Below are 23,728 nucleotides of genomic sequence, written 5' to 3' on the forward strand. Positions count from 1 at the left end.
GTAATTTAGATATTCTACTGGTGTGGGTAGCACAACTATTTGGAAAATGCTTTGCATCTAATTTTGCCTGAATTTTTCTCCACCAAGAACCCATCAGTTGAAGCTTGGTACACAGAATCTTGTAACTGATAAGCAAAGACAGAAAGAGTGCAGGAAAGACTGGATGTGAATAAGGATCTGAATATCAATGCACCTTACTCTTAACTAAAATGCAGAAGAGAGAAAAAAATAGATATTATAGCACAGGTTGTGCATACCTTAATGCAGGCAAAATGCCAGTGAAGCTGTGGTAGCCCTCTGCTACCATGCATAATTACAAAGGTGCATCATTTGTGTGATGACTTTTTAGGTTAGGAGTAGGACAACAAGAATGCTGAATGCACAGAAGCAGAAAGAAAAGAATATTTAAACCATATTTCCCATGGATATCAGAGAGGTAGAAACACAGCAGATGCAAATGCCATAAAAATACAGGGACAAGTTTTGCACACATATGGGAACTATACAGAATAGAGCTCATAGAATTGTTTATTAATTGAACAAACATTCCCTTCTGATAACTGTGCATTTATATGTGTTTTCTTCAGTAAAAACTTATATTTGATGTAATTAAGGATCCCATGGTAGCATCTGTATGCATCAGGGAGTTAAATCCTGCATCCTGGCTAAATTCCAATTTAAATAATTGAATCTTAAAATTTCCCAGCACTCTCAGTTTTCATTTCCCAGCCTCAGTTGCCATGTTGTTGCCAGGTTAGACCCCAAAGGAGACCACATTAAAGTGAGAGATGAAGTAATTTGTGCTTACAGTTAAATCTTAGGTCTTTGGGGATACTGCAGATATAATTTCCAATGAAGCAAGAGAAGCAAGCTATATCATTAATAGCTATCCATCACTTTTTTTTTTCATTCTTCACGGTTTGGTGACACTTATTTTCATTCCTAATAATGCTTTCTATGCAATACTACTGATTACTCTGCAGCCATGTGGGATTCAGACAGCCACAGAAGTAGGACAGGATGGAGAGGTAAACACAGCACAAAGGAAAAGAAAATTGAAAGGAAAAGATGGAAGATGGGTAAGGAAAAGTTATTAGAGGACTGGAAAATCCAAAAGGAACAAAACTTGCTGGGAAATGGGAAGTATCTTGCCATGGTGAAGATAGTGCTGGTTTGTACAAGCTATAAGTTGTTTCCATCAGTGTCTGAAGATATCAGGACAGATTAGTAAAAAAAAGATCAGTATGGGATCAGTATACTGAAGTGAGAGTACACAGTAGCTGACTATCTCTGCTCCCCCCCCCCCCACTGGTTACTACCATTACAGGAACATTACATGGTGTAGAATCTTTCAAGCTGCACACATGACAGAGTAAAGTGTTAAGAGGAACCACTGATAATCATGGGGAATATCCCCCTACCCACAATCTCCCCACAGCCCACTTCAGCAATGTGTCAGGGTTTGTTGGGTTTTTTTAATAATTTGAGAGAGAGTGAGTTTGCAATTTTAATTTCAAAAGTGCACAACTCTTTTCCAGCATTCATAGCACTTTCGTAAGAAACCAGCATGCTGGACAGCCACAAGCAACACTGTAACTTCTGCCATAGTCATTATTTCACATCCAAACAAATAGCACCAATTTGGAGGAAGAAAAATCATTGCATGAATCAGCAACAGCAATTTTTGAATCCCTGTGATAACAAGGACTGCAAGGGTACTTTTCTGTTTTGTTTTCATAGGGAGAGATCTGCTTTCCCATTTGGTCGGATCTGCCAAGACTACAAGTCTCACAGTTCCCTGTAAATAGGGGGAAAGGCCATTCAGCAGGAGGGACAAGGCACAATCATAATCGGGGCAGAAGCTGATAGAGCATTGTTGGCTGGGGAATGCTGAAAGCTCTAGGAGATTTTCTATTTAAAGACACATAGGAGTGCACCCTCAGTTCACATGAATCCTACAGATCTGAACATTTAACTTGTGAAACATTGTACTTGCAAAAACAAATTAAACAAAATGAACTCAAGTTGTTTTTTGGAAACAGTATGAATGTATTGTACTAAATGAGGTTTAAAACACTGATATATAATTGTAACTAAGTGTGCACAGGTCCATGGATGTTTTGCACACTGTCAATAATGGCCTGAGAGAATGAAATATGTTCTAGTAAGCTGGCATTCATTAAGGTTGAAGTCATATTAATATGGCTGCAAAAATGTTTGGGCCCAGGTGATGAAAGCTTTCCTAGATATCACATGTACCACTAACACAGATATCACAAATTTCCTGGATATCACATGTACCACCTCCAAGTATAGAAAGAGATGCTTGAACATGCCAAGGCTCAAATTCCAGAAATTAGAGGAATGTCCTATCTGTTCTCAAAGAATATACAGTGGTACAGATAATGGAATATTTATGTTAGTCACAAGCCATTGCAGAGTGGTCCAAAGGCTCTCCACGTAATACAAAATAACTGTAGCTAAATGTTTTTAACTGTTGGCAGCTTTAATAGGTACATCATCAACATTTAGTGCAATTCCCAGGAAGCCTACTATTTCTTCAGAAACAGGTTCTTAGGATATCAGGCCAATAATACAATATCCACTGCTTCCCTGAAATGCAATTACGAATCCTAAATCCTGAATCAAACTACTACCACTATCTTCACCTCATAACTGAGGAATCTTGTGTTTCCAGATAATTGGGTCTGCTTTATTGGAAACATTAAATACATGATATCCAAGTAACATTCTCTGTTCAACTAGGATAAATCTTCACCAGTCACAGGTTGCCAAGTTGCATTAGCATCCAGATTACTGTGGTATTATTAGAATCTTCTCCTGCAATTATGATGCATGGCTGATTTTTCTGTGTACACAGATGTGAAAGGGACCTATGAAGTTAGCATATACTTTATATCCATCTATATTCAAATCAGGTGAACAGGAACAGCAATATTAAATATTATCTATGAGCTTATATAGGGCAAAAAGTAGATTTTGATAATTGTCTTACCTGTTCAGAAGAAATAATTTTGAAATATCTCTCCCTGACCCCAATGGAAGAAAAATGGGGGTCCTTGTTTACCAACCTGACAATATCTAATTGCTTTTCCCTAATTCACTAATTGTTACATGTTAGCAGCAATTACTACTGAAACTAGTAAAATCTTCTGTCTTTAAATAAATTACTCTAAGCCATTTATCTAGATAAGAAAATGCAACACCTCCAATGTTTCAACAACTTTTCTTCCTAAGGTTTCCCCTATTCCTTGGCATCACACTGGTAACAAATCCATCAGATCGATCTCTCTCTCTCTCTCTCTCTCTCTCTCTCTCTCTCTCTCTCTCTCTGTGTGTTAGATTTATATCCTCTGAAAGCAGTAACACATACTATAAATTCAGTATTTATATTCTTAAGAAGCTTTATATCTTAAATAGAATGACATTTAAAGGCCGAGATTTCCTCCAGTACATTGAGTATTTTCAGGAATATAATGGATCCCAATCCATAAAACTTCTTATATTCATAAGAACTGTACTTATTCAGTTCAGTTCATGAATACACTAAGGCTGGATATTTGGAATGGAGCCATTTTACTCTCACTGAAGATAAGCCATTTGAGCCATGGTGTTTAACTTGAAACAATTTAGGCCCATTGAAGTCAATACAATTAAAATGGCTAAAATCCAAGTGCAAGCCATAATTATTTCATGGATCACAGGCATAGCACATTAATTTAATTATGCTACCCTTACTTTCTATTTTTAGAGGAAATCATATTTTATATTCTTACTTACAGGGATGCAATTTAAATAATAATATATTTTTAAAAACTCATTAAATCAGAGTTTTAAAACAGGATGATCAACCAGGATTCAATTAATAATCAGTTTTGACCCTAAAAACTCCTTATAGTTTTTTGGAGGTAACATCCTGGGAAACAAAGAAAATGACTGAATGAAATTAATTTGATTTCTAGTCTGGTTTTATGTTAATCATCAAATCTGAAGCTTACACCAATTAAGAAATGAACTCAGTGAATTAAACAAATGCATATCAAACAACCCTTGCATCTTAGATGTTATCATGTAACAAAGTACACTATCGTTTCAGATAAACTGTAAAATATTATTTTGTCAAGTTTATTATTTAAGTTTATTTAGTATCCTAACTTTGCCATGGCAATCAATCAAACTTACCACCTATTGTTTGTTTAAATATCATCAAAATATCCATGAAAATAAGAATGCCACTACTGAAGGTTGTGAACAGATTATTTTAACTGTAATCCCTCCCCAGCACTTGTAAAGAACAAAGTAGCTCTATAATTTCAGAATGTGAATTCGCTGAGCACTGATAGATCCAAAATCATACATATATGATGAACTGGGCCACACAAAACTTATATCCATATTTTCAGATTAAAGAACTTCAACAGATTCGAAGTTGCATACACTCAGTGGAGAAAAGCAAAATTATTAAACTGAGCAAAAGAAAGCAAAAGAAAAATTAATGTGCTGAAGCAATCAATTGGTCTTTCAAAATTAGCAAGCCTATTAGGCTTTGACTTAGGGTTGCAGTCAAATAACAGCTGAAACTGAAGCGGGAAGTGTGTATCTGTGCACACGTGTGCAAGTTGGGACGAAGAGAGACAAACACTGAAAATACCATGGCAAAACATGATGGAGTAATCTGAAAGCATAGGATTTTATAATACCAGGAAGAATGAAGGCAAAACATTAATACAGAGAATGGATGCAATATTTTATATTTAGCTGGGTGGGCAGGCAATGAAATCCCCTTTGCACTGTCTTATTTGATAGTTAGTAGGGAAGTTGAATTCTGATGAAATAGCACTGAAGTCTCAGCACTTTTTTAATGGGCTCAAGTGTGAGTCATTTTTCAAAGGAAATCGAGAGTTATCTTTTTTTACAGAAGAATCCATTTTTGTTTTTCTCTGTACAGCCAAAATCAAAACATGCCATTTTTGCTGTCATCTATTTATAACAGGAGCCCTACTTTATTTTATTTTAATTGCAATGTGAATGTTTGTTAGTAATACTTCATCAGCAGGCTTATGCTGCTGACTGCACCACTGGTGTCTTAGTTGGAATAGAGCAGCTCATTTGAGACATAAAAATGATTTCAAAGTGAAATATTTTCATCTTCTCTCTACATCAGCATTTTTACAAGCTGCAGGCAACACACTGCATCTGCAGTGAATCATACAGAATGACATTTTTAATGAAGAGAGGGACAGCAGAAATATAAAGCCTAACACAACAGTTCCATTTTAAAATCAACACTAGCACTTCGCTTCCCCCTCCACATTCATTTTCATGCAGGAGTGGTCACATTGGCTAGGATTAAAATTAATATGTAGGGTATTATTTGAGCAATAGAACGCAAGTAACGCTGGCTGTGAACAAACAGCTCCTGGTGCTCAAAGGAAGGACAGAAAGGTTCCTGGGAAACATTATCACTCTGAACATAAGAATACATGCAGGAAAAGCATTTCCCTTTACCAATACAATCTCTGTTTTAGGTATGTAGATTCTGGCACAGAAAGATACAGCAGTGTTCCAATATGTCATCTCAATATCATGGCTTGGTTGACCACTGGTATAAAACTGACACAACCATCCTACCAAAATGGATGCAGATGACCTGATATTTCTTCATTTCATTATATGACTGACATAACAGAAAGGCTTTACACACTAACACAGGTTGTCCAGCAGGGGCATCAATTTTTTCATGTAATACTGTGTGCAAAATTTCAAGCACAATCCTTGTGTTAAAGCACTACTTGGATGTTGCACATATAATATCTGATAAACAGCTTAACAGCGTGATCAATAAAGCACTTGATGACCCATTCCATGTTGGGTGGATATTGAGTTAAATGGTCTTTTGACTCTTACCATCGACGCAGGCTGGCCTTGCTCTTGTTGTACCGGCAATCTGTCCCTTTTTACATGCACAACGAGCTGTTTGTCGGGCTATAGTTCTTCGGGGCTGACTGCTATCTCTGTCCAAAGTAACAATCTCACATGTACCTGCAGCCAACTGACCTGGAAAAAGAACCAGCAACAGGTACCATAGTCACTGAATGTACTAAAGACAATCTGTTACAGCCAGAAAAAGAAAAAAGACATGACCCAAAGTCAGAAACACTTTAAAACAAAAGGAAAATCAACTGATAGATATAGTAGGAAAGAGGTGACATCCTGTTTCCTTTTTTTGGAAAAGTGAACACTTTAAGAACTGGTACCTTCAGAAAACTTATCTTTTATGTAAAGGATTTCATGAAAAAAGCTGATTTCTGTGCAAAGAACAATATACTTTTGCAGTTATTAAATTAAGAACCATACAAGTGTTGAATAAAGATAAAACAGATAATTTATAAAGAACTAGGAATTACAGCTTCCATTTCTACCATTTTTGTGTAATACAGTGTCAAAATAATACATTGCAGATCATTAAAACCTGTAGAATACCTTTACTGAAAGGTGATTTCTGCTATAAAATATTGAAACATATGAATTGCTTTAATCAATTTCTCATGGAAATTGGTGAGGTACTATTAAATCCCATTTTCAACTTAGAAATGCCTTCCATATTTTCATCTTTCTTTTCCAATGCTGCTACTATTGTTTGGCTAGGAAGTAATCTGATTACAGTTCTGAAAAATGTTTTAAAGAAATTTCAGATTCCAGTAGAGAATATTAATGTTTAATTATGGTTGTTTTGTTTTTAACAAAACCCAGTTCCAGGTTTTCCTCATTTAAGGCAACTTTTGGACTGGCAGGAAGAGATGCTGTTTGAGCGTTTCTACTAAGTTACTTATCAGTTACATAATAATATTTTAAAGTAAGGTTTATAAAATCACTTTTTGCAAAGTAAATGGTTATGTGTCTGCTTTGTGGAAAATAGTAGATATTACAGCGGTTCGCTTTCATAACTATATATAATGTTAACATGATGTATGTGAGCAAGAACAGGCAGAATGTAATCAGTTCTCAGACAATCTGAGACTTGAAACAAATGCAGATGTTAAAGAATTCTACAGTTAAACTAATATCTGCAGTAGATATTATATGGCACTAAAAGTTTAGACATGTGTATAACAACTTGCAAGAGCATATAGCAGCCCATGACATTTACAGAACTGAATCCTACAAAACTGAAACAATGATTTCACAGTAAATACATTCAGGGTGCAAGCCTATGCATGTTTGTACATGTATTTATATGCAGCCTGTAACTGCAGAGGCTTTCCTAGGTGCCTTACAGTACACAAAACATGTTACACAAAGTAAAACACATTAAAATCGATTAAATCACAACAAATGAAAACATCTATGAAAACGGGCCACAGCATTCAGTCTAAGTATTAAAAGATTTCCTAAAAAGGTATGTCTTTATACAGGAAAATATCCTATAACACCCAGGAATGCTTAAGGGCCTTTTTTCTACCTAAACCTAGACAGGATTGTTCCTTAAGACAAATTCAAATTCAGTAAGGTAATCTGAAAATTATCACACTGGTATTTCTGTTAACAATTACTTCTCTATACATTATAGTTCATGCTTCTCATCATATTACAGTGGTACCTTGGCTCATGAACTTAATCCATCCCAGGACTCTGGTTGTGACCCAGATTGGTTGTGAGCCAAGTTAAATTTCCCCATAAGGTTCAATGTAAATAAGGTTAATCCGTTCGTAACTATTTTTTTAATTGGAAAAATGTGAAGCAAAGTGACAAAGAACAACAAAGATTGCAGCGATCTTCCACCCCCCGCCCCAGCACAACCGCGATTGTACCCATTGTTCCTACACGCACCTGGCATCCCGGCACGCTGGGGGGGGGGGGGGGGAGGGGGCAAAAATTGGGGGGGGGGGGGGAATGGCCGAGATCGTGGTTGCACTGGTGCAGGAAAGATGGGTACAATCATGGGTGCGCTTGTGCAGGAAAGAGGGACGTGATCTCGGCCATCTCCCTCCCTACCCCCAGCACAATCGTGGCCGTCTCCCCACTGGGGGGGCGGGAGACGGCCACGATTACGGTCGCCACCCAATGCGGAGTTTGCCACCTGAGTCAAAATTTTTATTAAATGTTTGTTCGTGAACTGATTTGGTCGTGAACTGAGGCGTTCATGAGCCAAGGTACCATTGTACTTATTTTGTGGCAAATTGTGGGCAAAAACAAAATGTAACACAATGAGGTAGACTTTCTGAACTAAATGACTTTATGTGATTTCAATTAAAGCAAGAATATTTATTTATTTATCTTTCAATTTACATCCTGCTCAAGGCAGCTCACATCTCCTCCTCCATCTTATTCCCACAACAACAACCCTGTGAGGTAGGTTGGGCCGAGAGTCTGTGACTGGCCCAAAGTCACCCAGTTGGCTCCATGGCCGAGCAGGGACTAGAACCAAGATCGTCTGAGTCCCAGTCCCATGCTCTAAAGCACTACACCACACTGGCATCTCTTGCAGTAATGTGAGCACGACTGGGATAATGATAATCATTTTCTAATATAATCTGAATTTTGGGCAAAAAAGTAAAGTTAAAGGCATAGATGTAACTTTCTAGACAATAGAAGGAAAGAAACAAAAAAGAGGTGGTGGTGGTATAATTATTATTATTTCTATACCACCCAACTGCTGAAGATTTCTGGACAGTTACCTACAAGCATTATATAAAAAATTATTTGGAAAATATATACTGGGTAAAGTTGCCTGGCAATGACCACTGGGAGTGATATCTATCCCTTCTATTGCATGTGCATATGCAGGTCTCCCATCTGATAACTACAGACTGATTTTTCACTTCAAGAACTGGGAGTAAGAGGAATCCCTTAAACAGACAAAAAGAGAATGGCCAACTAGAAATCAGGAAGATTTCACTCACCTAAAATGGTATGACGACTAAGCATGTGTAATGCTGAACACATAAAGCTGGCATTAATTACACTAGAATTTGTGCAGGTAGACATGAGAAGGCTCTATGACATTTGAATGTGCAAGACCAGCTGCCCATTAGCAGGTAGATGGCTCACTGGAATTCTTCCAGAAGAAGGGGCAGAGTACAACGGCAGTCCAGATGAAAATGGCAGAGTGTGAATCCACTGTAACAGCCACAATGGATGGGTGGGTGAATATGGTAGAACTGGATCCCCTTCGAAATGAAATCTATTTTTCATGCTTCTTTGTTCAGTGAGAATCAAACAATTTGATAACATACAAAGCATATAATCATGTATCAGTTGCACATCAGTATGGAGATGGCTTAGTGCCTTACGCTTTATACTCCACTTCATTTTGAGATACTTCGGATACAAAAAATGCCTCAAAGGCACAAGATATTCTCAAATCATTCCACAATTGCCTGGGTTCAGGTTTCCACATGAATATAGCACACTGGGGGCAATACTGTATTATATCTCTGAATTGGAGCTATTTTGACTATTGGTAAGTTATCAAGCTGTGCAAAACAAGCTATTTTGCTTTTGGCTAACCTTCAGTGTTTTCTTTTCCAAAACAGTGTTAGAAAAAAATGCTGGTTTTAGGAACTTGGAAAGTTATCTGTGCCACTCAAATTATTGGTTTAACAGAGAAGAAAAAATAATAAATAATAGCATTTCCTAAGCTGTGCTTCAGCATTCTCGGAAAGTCCCTAGTGACTTTGAGGTACTCCCAGAGACCACAGTGAAAATAATTAGCACTGAAGAGTTGGACAGGAGCCTCCCCTACATGATGAAGAAGCAATCCTTTTCATATTTACTTTTCAAGAGTACTGAACAGCCGTTTATCTCTTCAAATAGTCAAAGTGACTATGGATAATTGAAAGAATTGAGAGGCAGTAAATGGAGCCAAATTAATAAAAAGTCAAACAGAAGCATTTGGACAAAGCATTAGGCAGTCTCTTGTAGGAAAGCTAGTTCCTTCCAGGTACAGACATATAAAAAAATCTGTTTAGGGCTGAAAAATATGATGGATTTTTCCAGATCAACTCTGCAAATTTAATTTCATTTCCCTGCATCCCCACTGGCATTGATTTGATTTGTAGTAAATAAAGCCACTGCACAGATTCTTTGTTGTTTTTAATGCTGACAATATGCACAATATTTGTGGAGAAGGATCTTGAAATGTGCACAAAAGGTGCCATAATTTTTAAGCATTTTTTTCTATTGGCAATCTTGTGAAAATTTACATGATCACCAGTCCACCTTTCCAATACATATGCTTGCAGACACATCTTGTTGGCTTCATCTTCTCTGAATATTCCTTTGCTTAGCCCAGCAAAACCATGTTTCACACATGTCAAAGAACTTGTCAATATCATCTTCCACTTGTAATGCTGAGGGGAGTGGGAAATGACAAAGGCACATGAATAGTGTAGGCTAATTATAATTTGCACAAAATGCAATTTGTATGAATGGCAGAACCAGATTTTTTTGCTTTCTTCCTGGTGCGCAGATTCTGCCATTGAGTACCAGGATGGAAACACTTCAAGTAAATTGCTGGTTTTAACCTATAATACCCTATACCACTTGGGATCTCAAATATCCATCAGAGCACTTCTCCCAACTGCAAACTATCCAGACATTATGTTCAATGTCTGGGGCCTTCCCCTGAGTGCCCACTCTGAAGTAGGTGTAGAGACTACAAGGGGGAGGTCTTTCTCTTTAGTGCCACCCCAATCAATGGGACAGCCTCCCCACTGTGGCCCACATGGTACCAGCCTTGTCATTTCTTTGATGCCAGATTAAGACAGCACTATGATCTGGCTTTTAAAGATTTACTTGGCTACTCAGGGACTTGAGGGAGATTACCTATCCCAGATGCTTTTTAAATACATTCTTTTCTGTATGCTTTAGCTGTTTTAATTTTTAAAATGTTTCCTTGAATTCATGATAATTGTCTTGTATCTTATTATCGTCATTGCATGTATTAATACAAATTGTCCAGGGAGCCTCGGTTATACAGCAATACAAAAATGGAATAAATAGTAGTAGTGGCGGTTGTAAATATCCTGTTCCTATTTTCCTCTCATTTTGATCCCTTCCTACCAGAAGGTAAATTAGCCCAATACTAATATCCACAATAAACTCAGTCAATGGGAACATAAGGAAATTTGGAAGGAAGTTAACGCCACTGCAAAATTAAAAAACTAAGTTTTACTGTTTACACTGGGACAAGGGGAAATCAATATTTTCCAGAATTACTGTTTCTAGTTTCCACAGTGGGAATGGTCTAGCAAACCTAGTAGCTTAATTTATGATTGAACTGAGGCTATAGATTAAATATTTCATGGAATTTTGAGGGAAACACTTTCATCATAAGGCCTACTTTTGCTGCAGCATAATTACAGAAGCACCAGGAAGTACATGCCTTTGACTTCCTGTTTCTCCATATCTGGAAAGGGAAAAGAAAATAATAATAGCAAGTGTCTTCTAACTTGTCTATTTTGTAACATAACTGCATTGATAATAGTATATGTATGGGAAAATCAAACTTTCATATCTACTTATTTTCCTCTGAGAACACCTTCAACCCTGACAATCATAGGAGGGGGATTTCCAGGAGAAAACGGATGGTTTTGCAAAGGATTAAGTGCTCCCTTCCTGTTCAGTTCTTTCCTGCAAAGGTCCCCCATTGGATTTAGCATTCCAAGGCAAACATCAAATATCTTAAGGGACACAGTATCAGTCTCCAGCTATTCCCCTTTACTGAAGACAACAGAGCAACAGGCTTTTAGCCTGTCATCCAACACTCTTTCTCTGCTTTGTCAAGTTCTTTCCAGATGGATTGTCCAAGCTGGCAAGAAAGTGTTGGGGAGCATGACAATCTTTGTCAAGAGCAACCAGTTCCCCTTGAGAAATCTTGCTTCAGGATGCTGTACCTGGGAATCCCAGTCTGGGGGTGGGGGTTGTCTGAATAAAGAGATTCTGGGTTGGAAGGCTCAGGGTTGTCTTCAGCAGTGGAGACCAGCACCGCAACAACTTGCACCATTCTCCTACTGATCCAGATGGCCACCCTTTATCGGAACTGTTGCTCATGTTAGGGTACTGATAGCCACCAGGACACACAATCAATATATGCAGTATACAATATCAATTTATGGTAACCATTTAGTTTTCTGTTTTCCTCACTTGTAAACAGAATGCATCCTACCGGTAGGGATATGTTGTATTCTGTAGATCACTATTGCTTTAGTCACATACACTATGACTTAATGCACACACACCTGCACATACAAGTTACGCTTGTGATAGTAGCAAATAATAACTATGGGACATTATAATCCGGAATGCCAGAGTACTGCTTCATTGATTTCTGCTTTATCTTAGAAGGTACAAGAGGACATTAAAGCATTTTAATACCATGAACCTACATTAACAGACAACTCAGTTGAGATTTAGTTCAGTGTTCTAAAAAACCTTTGTACAAATGGAATGTAGGTTTCATATTCATCTGGAAATGTAATTCTCTGAATTGTACATACAGCCTTATTTTTATACTCTCATGCAGTATTTTTCCCATGTGCCATCATTTGGATGCCTAGCAACACAAGCTCTTTTTATAACTCAACATGCACAAAGGTTCATTTGACTAATTCCATCCTCCCAACACATTTTACCTGCAGATATCCCATCTGCTATAAAGAACAGAATCCCTGCAGCCATGCTATTTAGGATTTTTGCAATTACCCATGAAGTGAATTTTACACATTATATACATTACCAGTAATATTGCTAATTATCCAGAAATTCAATTGGATTTATATAAATTTTGTGCAAGAAAGGCTGGACCCAATTCAACTTTTCAAATTTTGGAAAGCATGAAAACAGTTCCAAGTGAACAAAATCCAAACTGACCTTTAATTTGTATGGGCCGACATGATTCATGAGAAACTTTTAATATTAAGATTATTTATCTATGCAGCCAAATATCTCTTTTGACTTGCAGTGGCTCTCCAAAACAGGGCTGGGATGACCAAGATCCTTTAATCTGTTATGTTAGGAGAAGGTAGGCAATGTAGTGCTATCCCGATGTTTTGGACCACAGTCCCAACAATGTGGCAGAGATTACAGGAGTTCTAGATAAAAACATTTGGAAGCCACCAGGATGCCTACCCTAGAGTTAGGCACTTGGAGTCATGTACATACATAGTATGGAATTTAGCACTCAGGTGTACCCATCCAAGGCACAGGATCCTGCTTGACCCCTATATGGGGAAGGTTCGAATTCAGTGCATAGCACCACAGATGAAACCTGAGGACAACTTTACTGTGAGACATGAAGTAAAAGCAGAAGTAAACAGGATTAAAATGTATGCATCCTGGAGATGCAGTTTCTGCTAATGTTCATGGACCCAATTCACTTAGCACCAAAAATGATTTAACCCTGGACTGCAGTGCTTGGTTATCTTTCTTCCAACAACTCAAAATTCCCAATTTACATATCATATACCTGAGTTTTTTTCGCCCCAGCAGATACCTGCTTCTATTTAATTCAACAGGAGCTGTTATTAAAATAAATGTCAAAAAATATTAATTATCCCAGAGTTGTATTTCATATGCAGCAGGCAGAACACATCATACCTGCTTGCTTGGTTTTCACATGCCTACAATCCTCAACTGTCATAAAAATGATATTGAACTTTTTATATTTTAACATCTTGCATTTACAAAGTTTTAATGATGATGATATCACTAATAAAACAAGGTAAAAGTATTGTTCAAGCCAAGGTCATAGCAAATAATACTATATTGCATTTGATTATAATACCGTTGTAAGCCACTTGGATGACGTGGCTGTTTATAAATATTTTAAGTAAGTAAATTCGATCAGCACTTACTGTGATTAATGGTGGCTGATGTCCTGACCCTATACATAAAGCAACTTTTTCCTTAGTATCAAACTTCAGCATCCTTTAAAAAATGCAATTCTTCCCTAAAGCAAATTAGTTTTTCTTAACAGGCACAAATTATTTACAGATGTTTGCATTCCCTTCTGTGCCAATGAATGTAGACCCAGACTCTCAGGAGCTGATGCTTGAATTTAGCTTGCCAAATCGATTGCAACTGCAACTGCAGGTGCTCATGCCTCAGAGTTTCTTCAGACCTAGCAAGGAATGGCGATGGCATTACCTAACACTGAACAGTCCTTTAGATTGGTCAAACCAAAATGGTATATTAGAAGCTTGCTTGAAATTCTGCTATGACCTAGGTTCTGAGACTCAATCAATTACAAGTAAGGCTGCCTACTAGTATTGCCACGCATATTTTATTTTTTTAAATATCTGGATGCCTTTAACTACATATGGACACACAGAACTAAAAGAGTTTTCAGTGAAATAGAAATAAAACTTCTACACTCAGTTTCTCTATGTGATTAACTCAGGCTTATTAATCTGGTTTGTTCTGATCACATGGAAGCCTATGCACACATAGATGTATGTGTGAAGGCTTCCCTTTGTAGACATATGTCCTTTGTGAACACTGGAGGCAGGGCCAGACAGATATGTGACTAGGGACAGCAAATTCCCTATGTGTAGGTGCATGGCAATAGTAAATAAATGGATCTGTCGTGTTTAAGCATTCATGAAAATTAGTTAAGACCTTCTATATTTCTGTACCAAGATCTTTCCTGTAGTTATACATAACTGATGCTAATGATGAAATTACATACAAGAATGATGATTGTGCCATTATGTTTAATGGCTACAGTGCTACTGTATTCACAGTGCTCACTGTTTATAAACATTAACTCTCCAGTCTAGCTTAGTTCTAAACTGTGTAGTTTCTTGTTTACTGCTATTGATGAAGGATTTCCCAACTCATTTATGCCTGATTCTCCATCTTTTCCTTTGCAATTTTGGACTAGACAGCTTTGGTTTACCACTGTCATCAGATTTCATATATTAATGTCAGTTTTCTCCAACAGAACTGCACAGCTGATATGAGATAAGCTTATTCTATTACCATTCCATTTTAAAACTGAATGCAGTTATCTTTAATCAAATGACTGCTGGAATTATAGGAAGCAAATGCAGGCCTACAGGCTCCCTAGAATTTAACAACAGAAAAGGTGAGTTTGCACAGCTCAAAGAGGCACATATCATAAATTATTTTATATTCCACAGATTTTTTATATTTCACAAGAGATTTCAGCATAACTGTGATCTTGCAATAGGCTTGTACAATGTAGCTAATCAAAGCATAGAGGGAAATTGGGAGAAAATAAAGGAAGATGTACTCTGTACATTAAAAGAAAGAATATTTTTCTAAAGGACTGAGACTTTTAAAAACTAAACACAGTCTGAACACAGTAATATCATTATGCAAAGAAACAAGTCTGAAAAATTATTTACAGAAATCTTCTAGACTGGTCAGTGGAAGTAATTTTCCAAGTAATGGCTTTGACAAATAATCTAGTGTATTAATTAATCTGTCAGTCATATTTGGCCAAAACCAGTAAAACAAGACCAGAAGCTGATTGTGGCTCAGATCATGAGCTTCTTGTTGCAAAATTTAGGCTTAAATTGAAGAAAGTAGGGAAAAGCACTAGGCTACTCAGGTATGACCTAAATCATATCCCTGATGAATATACAGTAGAGATGACAAATAGATTTAAGAAATTAGATCTGATAGACAGAGTGCCTGAAGAACTATGGATGGAGGTTTGCAACATTGTACAAGAGGTAGCAACTAAAAAAGAATCCCAAAGAAAAAGAATGCAAGAAAGCAAAATGACTGTCTGAGGAAGCTTTACAAATAGCTGAAGAAAGAAGGGAAGTGAAAGGCAAGGGAGAAAGAGAAAGATACACCCAACTGAATGCAGAATTCCAGAGAATAGCTAGAAGAGATAAGAATGCCTTCTTCAATGAACAATGGAAAGAAATAGAAGAAAACAATAGAATAGCGAGGACCAGAGATCTCTTCAAGAAAATTGGAGTTATGAAGGGAACGTTTCATGCAAAGATGGGCATGATAAAGGACCAAAATGGCAGGGACCTAACAGAGGCAGAAGAGATTAAGAAGAGGTGACAAGATTACACAGAGGAACAATACAAGAAAGAGCTTAACGTCCCTGACAGCCACGATGGGGGTGGTCACTGACCTCGAGCCAGACATCCTGGAATGTGAAGTCAAATGGGTCTTAGGAAGTCTGAGCAACAACAAAGCTAGTGGAGGTGACAGTATTCCAGCTGAGCTATTCAAAATCTTAAAAGACAATGCAGTAAAATTGCTACACTCAATATGCCAGCAAACTTGGAAAACTCAGGAGTGGCCACAGGATTGAAAAAGGTCATTTTACATTGCAGTTCCAAACAAGGGCAATGCCAAAGAAAGCTTGAACTACCGCACCATTGCACTCATTTCACATGCTAGCAAAGTTATGCTCAAAATCCTACAAGCTAGGCTTCAGCAGTATGTGGACTGAGAACTACCAGAAGTACAGGGAGAATTTTGAAGAGGCAGAGGAACTAGAGATCAAATTTCCAACATATGCTGGATCATGGAGAAAGCTAGGAAGTTCCAGGAAAACATCTACTTCTGCTTCATTGACTATGCTAAAGCCTTTGATTGTCTGTATCACAACAAATTTTGGCAAGTTCTTAAAGAGATGGGAGCACCAGACCATCTTATTTGTCTCTTGAGAAACCTATATGGGGGTTGTCTTTTGAGAAACCTAACATGAAGCTTGTTTGTTGATCTTTTACTCCAAAGTAGACACAGAAAGACCAGCTAGCCTGAGACCATAACATATGAAAAGGAAAGGTTTAGTATTTCCAGTCAGGCTAGATGGTCTGAGAGGTCCCTTTTGACTCGCTCAGTTTCTATGTTTCTATGTTCCTTGCCTCACCATAGCAGCTCTCCTGAAACTCACCCTTCCCTAACTAAGTAGGAATAAGAGATAGCAAAAATAAAAGACAATGGGCACTTTACTTACTATGTCTTCCTGCTGCATGGGAGGTAGTTTTGGGGACAATGCAGCTGGGGAGTCAAGAATTAACCCTCTTCTCCATGTTTGCTGAAGTTCTGATATGAACTGGCTTTCCCATGCTTACCTTGGACTAAGAAAAGAAGCATTTTAAGGACCTCAGACCCTGTATTACAGAAACTGAGAGTTCATCCTTCTAGTTCAGTAATATTGTCATTGTAGTAGTGAAAAATGCACAGGGAATCCATTTCCACTCCATTTGCTAATTTCCATGAAGCAGGTAAATAATTTTTAAAAGTGTGAACACCAATGAATGTTAGGCTGTTCCAGTACAAAGTATATCAGGGTAACAACCTCTTTTCAAAATATCCTCTTACTGGGTATTACAAAGCCATACATTTTTTTAAGCATTTGCTGTATTCCATCATCCGCAATTAGCTGAGTTGTTTTCTCAACATCTTAAAGAGAGGAGGCACAGCCTCAAACAAGACACAACCAAGTCTGTGTAGCGTAAGACACAGCCAAAGATCCATCGACATGAGAGGTAATTGCTGGAATGGCAATCCACTGATTATGTATTCTGCAGTGGTGTCGACAGCAGGTTGTCAAATGTGCGTATCTGCCCACAGGTCCAAAAAGATTGGGAACCCTTGTTACAGATGCATAAGCATGTAAAATGACTAAGCATATATCTTGTTCACATTACAAGTTTGTGTTTAAGTGTTTTGAAGGCGCCTTCCTGAAAGTGAGTCACTTCAGATGTTTGCTAACTTTACTTATCCTGACTTAGATGGCTCTACCACATGTATCTAAACCACAGTGGAGGGAAGGGTCAAACAATGAAAGACTGGCTTCGACTACTGGATGGGGATATCTCGAGTCTCTATCAATCTTCTGTTGTATTAAATGGACTTAAAACTGTAAGCCAAGTTTTCCTTAACTTCATTGTGAAAATATATTTATATATATTCATAGAACTTCTGCTGTGGTCTTAGGAGCCAATATAAATCAATCCTTTGTTTATTTCTTCTTCCTATGCTGCATTTCTGCAAATATAATCAACACTAAGATTTATTTTTTTATTTCAATGCTGCTTCATATTTGAAACTCTCTGGGCACTTCACAATAGGTTACAAGCAACCAAAAACAAACTAAAACAGAACTGCATGACTTCGGCTTTCACATACTGGCCCTCAGTCCTTAAGCAGTAAAACCTCCTCAGCCTGCCCTTTTGACTCCTTAGATCATTCAACAAAAAGGCAATAGAAAATAACTCTAACTATTGTAATTTAAGCAACTCAACCTTTTATATTTTATATGTGCGTGATTGTATGTGCACATGCACACTTGATAGGCATGCCTTGTCAGTATAAATATTTTATTTTGGTCAATGTAAAAGTCACTTTTTTAAAGATTCCTATTAGAAATTCTTGAGGATTGTCACTCTTGCCATGACTGAACTCTGTGTATGAAGTGGAAATGCAGAGCTCTGCCCCTGTTTCAGACATCATTTCTGTTGCCCTCTTGTGGAGATCAAATATAGAAACCAATGGAGAACCACTTAAACTGTACTACACTTGCATTTAAAGAAATGTATTAACTGAAATTGTGGAGGAGCGTAATCACAATGGTATTTCTACCTTTGCTTCCTACTCAGTTCCTCGTCCTCTTATATATTGTCCCACCATTTAATTGGGCCAATAAGTATTTAACTTTTAAATTCTAAGTGAGAGCTAAACACAAAGATAGAAAAATAGGCAAACAAAATAATGGAAGGTTTAGGATACTGAAACACTTGTAGCTAAAATAAACAAATCATATCTAATTGGAGAAAACAGAAAATAACATACATGAATGTTACCTAGACTAAAAGCAAAACATCAGCACACTTATGGCCACACCTCCAGAAAATACAACTTACGATTCAAGTATAGAAGAACGTTTGGTTTGGCTACATTACCTCATAAAACAGCTACTTATACAAATACTTTTTTGATTCATACAAACAAGTTATTATCTATTCAAGCATATCCTTGGCATGTGAATCTGCTAGGTTTCATGATGCTGTTGTCCGTTTCAAAAATTTATGGAAAGCAAAAAGTCTATGGTATCTTTCCTCAGCAAGATTTCCTTCTATAAGGAGTACCACATACTTGAGCTCCCCGTCCTATGAGAGATAAGATGAAGCTTTCTGTTGCTAAGCAAGGCTTTGCCATTTATCTCAAGCTTTAGCAGAGTACAAGCAATAATCACTACTGCCTGAAATATATTGGAATGAGAGTACATGGGACCATTCATGACACTTCATCAGCATTCAGGAGGCAAACAGCATGACTGCAGTGATTGAATGCAGGTTCAGACTACTGGCTTTAATCTCCATCTCATTCATTCAGCTTTTACTTTTGGCACAGCTGTATGATAAACACTCTTACACACAGCAGTCATGGGATTCCAAAGCAGGGTGAACAAGCAAGAATGTATGTTTTTATGTATATGTGTTTCACGCAGGAAGGGAGCAGAGAGTTAAATAGAATGTGTCAATACAACATACACATACTAAGGAGCTGTAGAAAGTTCTCGCCATGGTCATAATAGGAATAAGTGGGAGGGAATGACTTACTTGAACAGAAAGCTACTACTAGTCACATTTCTTTTGCATTTACAGAAATCTTAACATAGAAAATGTTAATATTCAGCCAACAGTTAGGATCTGCTTTGCATTCAATATATGCAAACATCTTGAGTTATAAATTATGAATTGCCCAACCTTTGAAGAAAAACTGGATATTTAAAAGAAAGAAAGATATTACTCTTGCTTTATACTCTGGTTGGTAAAATCATGATATTATGAAAGTTTATCACACTCTAAAATTCTCAGAGTTTTGTATTCCAAACAGTTTGTATTCTATGTTTATAGTAAACAAAACAAAAAATATATACACAAGAAAATCCTCCATATACTATCAATTCCTTTAAAAATTATAATGAATAGATATATATTAATAGGATATTGCAGAAACAGATGCATGTTAACAGAAAGCTGTCTATACATTTATTTTTGCATTATACTTCAGTGACCCAATAACCTGGATTTTAAAATTATGGCATCTAACAATGATATTCAATAATATGAAAATAATTACTAGGAATATGAGTCCCTAGTATAGTACTATAAAATTATCCAAGTTAATCATCAGACCACATATGTTAATATTACAAATCAGGCTGTTTGAATTGCTTGTTTCTCATGGTAACAGGTTTGTTTTGTACACCTTTGAACATCTTTACATTTGCACATGCATTAGAATATGCTCAGTGAAACACTGAAAAGTGAGTTGAGAAGGTCAGAAAGGAATGATGAATGGGACCAAACCTCCAAATGATAATATACTATCTCTTCAGGAAAAATATGCTGTTAAAAAGCCATAATACTTTCATATGTAAAAGAAAGGGTTATCATGATTACGGTTCCCAATTTCAGTGGCAAATACTGACACACTGTAAGCAATGCTGGGTAATGAATGCACATTTCAGTTTTGCAAAATGGTTGATTCGTTGGTGCATCCTTACTTGTGTATTGTGAGCAGAAAACATCTCTTCCCTGGACTAAGACAACTTGCTGATATAAACCTTAAGGAAATATTTTTGTGGTTTATTTGTAACTTCAGATCTAGTTGCTTTTGCCTGAAATTCTTCATGATAACTGATTCACAGAGGAATAAACAGAATTAATGAACTTCTGGAAAGAGAAAAAAACAGTGCAAATACATTACAAAAAGTAATATTGGTGCAAATGAAAAACACTTAAGGAAAACCTATTTTACTGTGCTGACCCTAAAGTTCCCAGGGTCAGGAAGAAACAGGTCACTTTTTAGGAGGGAGAAAAAAAACTTCAAATATTATCTTGTGGAATTAATTGATCATCTGAAATACATTTGGCCTGTATTTTTAAAGGGTTCAAAAATACGAAATAGAAAAAGTTTGGAAGAAGAAGAGCAAGTACTTCAGTACCTATGATCTATTCAAGCAATGCAATACTAAACTAGCTTGTAACATTCAGAAAAATCACAATACAGTTTTTGTAATGTTTCTTGGAGAAGGGTAAGCAGTAGGATAAGTACTGTTATTGTCAAATATATGTATGCTAGCATGATGAAGGGGTGGAGCTGGGAAATCTGCTGCAGCTGGATAAAGGCTCTCCCAGACACTGAGTCCACCTGATGTTCCAGCGACAGACTGGGGTCCAGGGACACCTCCAGGCTGTGGACCTTGTCCTTTAGGGAGAGTATGACCCCATCTAGGACAGGGTAATGCCCTCCTAACCTATCAGGGGTACACTCTACCAATACTACCTCTGTCTTAGCAGGTTTAAGCCTCAGTTTATTGATCCTCATACAGTCCATCATCAAGCTCAGGCCCCAACTGAGGACAATAACAGTCTCACCTGGATTAAATAAGAAAGAGAGGTAGAGCTGAGTATCGTCAGCCTATTGCTGACTCCTCAGGCCAAACCTCCAGTTTCATGTAGATATTAAACAGCACTGGGGACAGTACAGAACCCTGCGGAATCCCATGATGCAATTGCCATGGGCTAGCGCAACTGTACCCCAGCACCACCTTATGGACCCAGTCAGTCAGGTAGGAGCAGAACCACCTTAAAATGGCATCTCCCACTCCTAAGTCAACCGGCCGGTCCAGAAGGACACCATGGACAATGGTGTCAAAAACTGCTGAGAACTCAAGGAGAATCAACAGGATCACGCACCCACTGTCCCTCTCCCTGAACAGGTCATCATACAGGGTGACCAGAGCGGACTTCATCCCATACCCAGGCCTAAAACCCTATTAAAATGGATCCATATAATCCTAGCATGCAAATATGAAACAGAAGTGATACAACTATGTTTTAGCGTATGAACAGGAAATTAATATATTTCTAGATACAATAAAATAATTTTAGAAAAACTTTAAAGAGGATCTGGAGAAATACACTCTACTCTCAATGAAAATATAACATCTTTAGCTTTTATAAGGAGCAACTGCTTTCACAATTTCCTATTAACCAGATATATTTTTCACACAAAATACTTTAATGAAAAATCTAACAAAAACCATCATTTTGGATCTATAGTATTTCTTTCCATTTATTCTGTAGCACTAGATTATTATATGAATACATATGTGATAGCTAAAGGCATTCATATGTTAAAAGTCATTCTTTTTCAATTAAATTTATTTTTAAAGGATGTAGGGATTTTGCTGTCTCATAATACTGCTATATAGGCACTAGTTAAAGATATATTTCTACAACTGCTGGGATTATAGGGAATTGTTTCATGGTGTTGTAATGGTGGTTTTATATTTTATTATAGTTATTTTCAATGTCAGAATTATGGTCTTAACACTGATCATGTATTATTCTGTTTCTATAGTGGTTGTTAATAGTTCTCAGTTCTTTGTGAGTAATGTCAGGACATAAAAGGGTAAAATTTAACTTGTTCTGGAAAGGGTTGTATTCGCCCTGAAGTATCAGGTCTATAGCTTGGAAGTATTCCTTGATCCTATGCTGTCCTTGAATGTTTCTAGTGGGGGCAGTAGCAAGATGTGAGAAATGGTATGCTATCCTGTCTTGGTATGCCCATCCTAATTTGGCCTGATTTAGCAACAGTCATCCATGCCTTGGTGACCAATATGGAGATCATATTACATCTGTAACATGAAAAAAGCACTGGCTACCGATTACTTTTGAGGCTCCATTGGTTATGATTATGTTGGTTTAAGCTCAAGGAATCTCATGTCTCATTATGAACATGTAAAGAAAGCCTCCTAAGGATAGCACTGCTTGCCAAGTACTGTTTGTCTGGCATATTCCTGAACTCTCCTGGGTTGTAGAAAGGGGTGAAAATATGCCTTTTAATTTAGTCTTTTAAATTAAATAAAAACTGTTATAGCTTATATAGCTGTTCTTAATATCTTGTTTTGTTAAGGTTTGTTAGACAAAGAATCCACATTGTGTACAATTGCTTTAAAAATTCAGAAAAACATTTCAAATTGTCAAAATGATAAAGAATTCAGTATATGCCTATTCCATTGTTTATCTCCATATATTAAGAAATCTAGCTGCCTTCTCCTAATCCTAGCTAGGATGATTGTTGGTTGCTTCTAAACATTTCTTGATTCTCAGTGATAAGATATATATGAGGTACACATATACTATTAAATAATATGCCTGCTCTAGACAAGGAATACATATTACTTAATACTCTGAAGTGTTGTGTTCTTTGCACACATACTTCCTTGCATTCATGACCATTAATCAAATGATAAAAACTACTCCCATGTTCTTCCTTTGTTTTATTGAATATTGCAATGTCTAATTCTGAAACATACGGTATTCAGTGCTTCAAATGACAGAGAAAAATACTTGTCTTTACCAAGAGGAAGGGGTCTGTGGTCTTTTATTTATATCATAGATGATATTACTTAATCACAACATAAGATACTCAGGGAATGCATGGATTAAAAGCACTTATTTACAGCTTTCAAGTTTTAAAATTTTAATGAACAAGTTTCTCTTTACATTTTATCTCAAAGATAACAAGCTACCTAGTATGCAAATATGAAACAAAAGTGATACAACTATGTTTTAGTGTATGAACAGGAAATTAATATATTCCTAGACACAAACTATATCAACATGGTATATTAGAGGTATTAATCATAGTGTTAAGGACTCTAAATTTGTACTGAGTCAAAGAAACA

The 23,728-nt window shown here is 37.0% G+C and overlaps 1 protein-coding gene across 4 annotated transcripts in view; it reads right to left on the reverse strand.

Annotated features, from left to right (window-relative positions):
* TAFA5 (TAFA chemokine like family member 5) overlaps positions 1–23,728 on the reverse strand; it is a 388,082-nt gene that overhangs the window by 174,418 nt on the left and 189,936 nt on the right. For all 4 annotated transcript variants that reach the window (XM_044423497.1, XM_044423498.1, XM_044423499.1 and 1 more), the window contains exon 2: positions 5,929–6,078. In XM_044423497.1, coding sequence (XP_044279432.1) covers positions 5,929–6,078 — 150 coding nt within the window. The remainder of the gene's footprint in view (positions 1–5,928; positions 6,079–23,728) is intronic.

Source organism: Varanus komodoensis, unplaced genomic scaffold (genome assembly GCF_004798865.1).
Source record: "Varanus komodoensis strain SLA01 unplaced genomic scaffold, ASM479886v1 scaffold13_3, whole genome shotgun sequence".
Classification (NCBI taxonomy): Eukaryota; Metazoa; Chordata; class Lepidosauria; order Squamata; family Varanidae; genus Varanus; species Varanus komodoensis.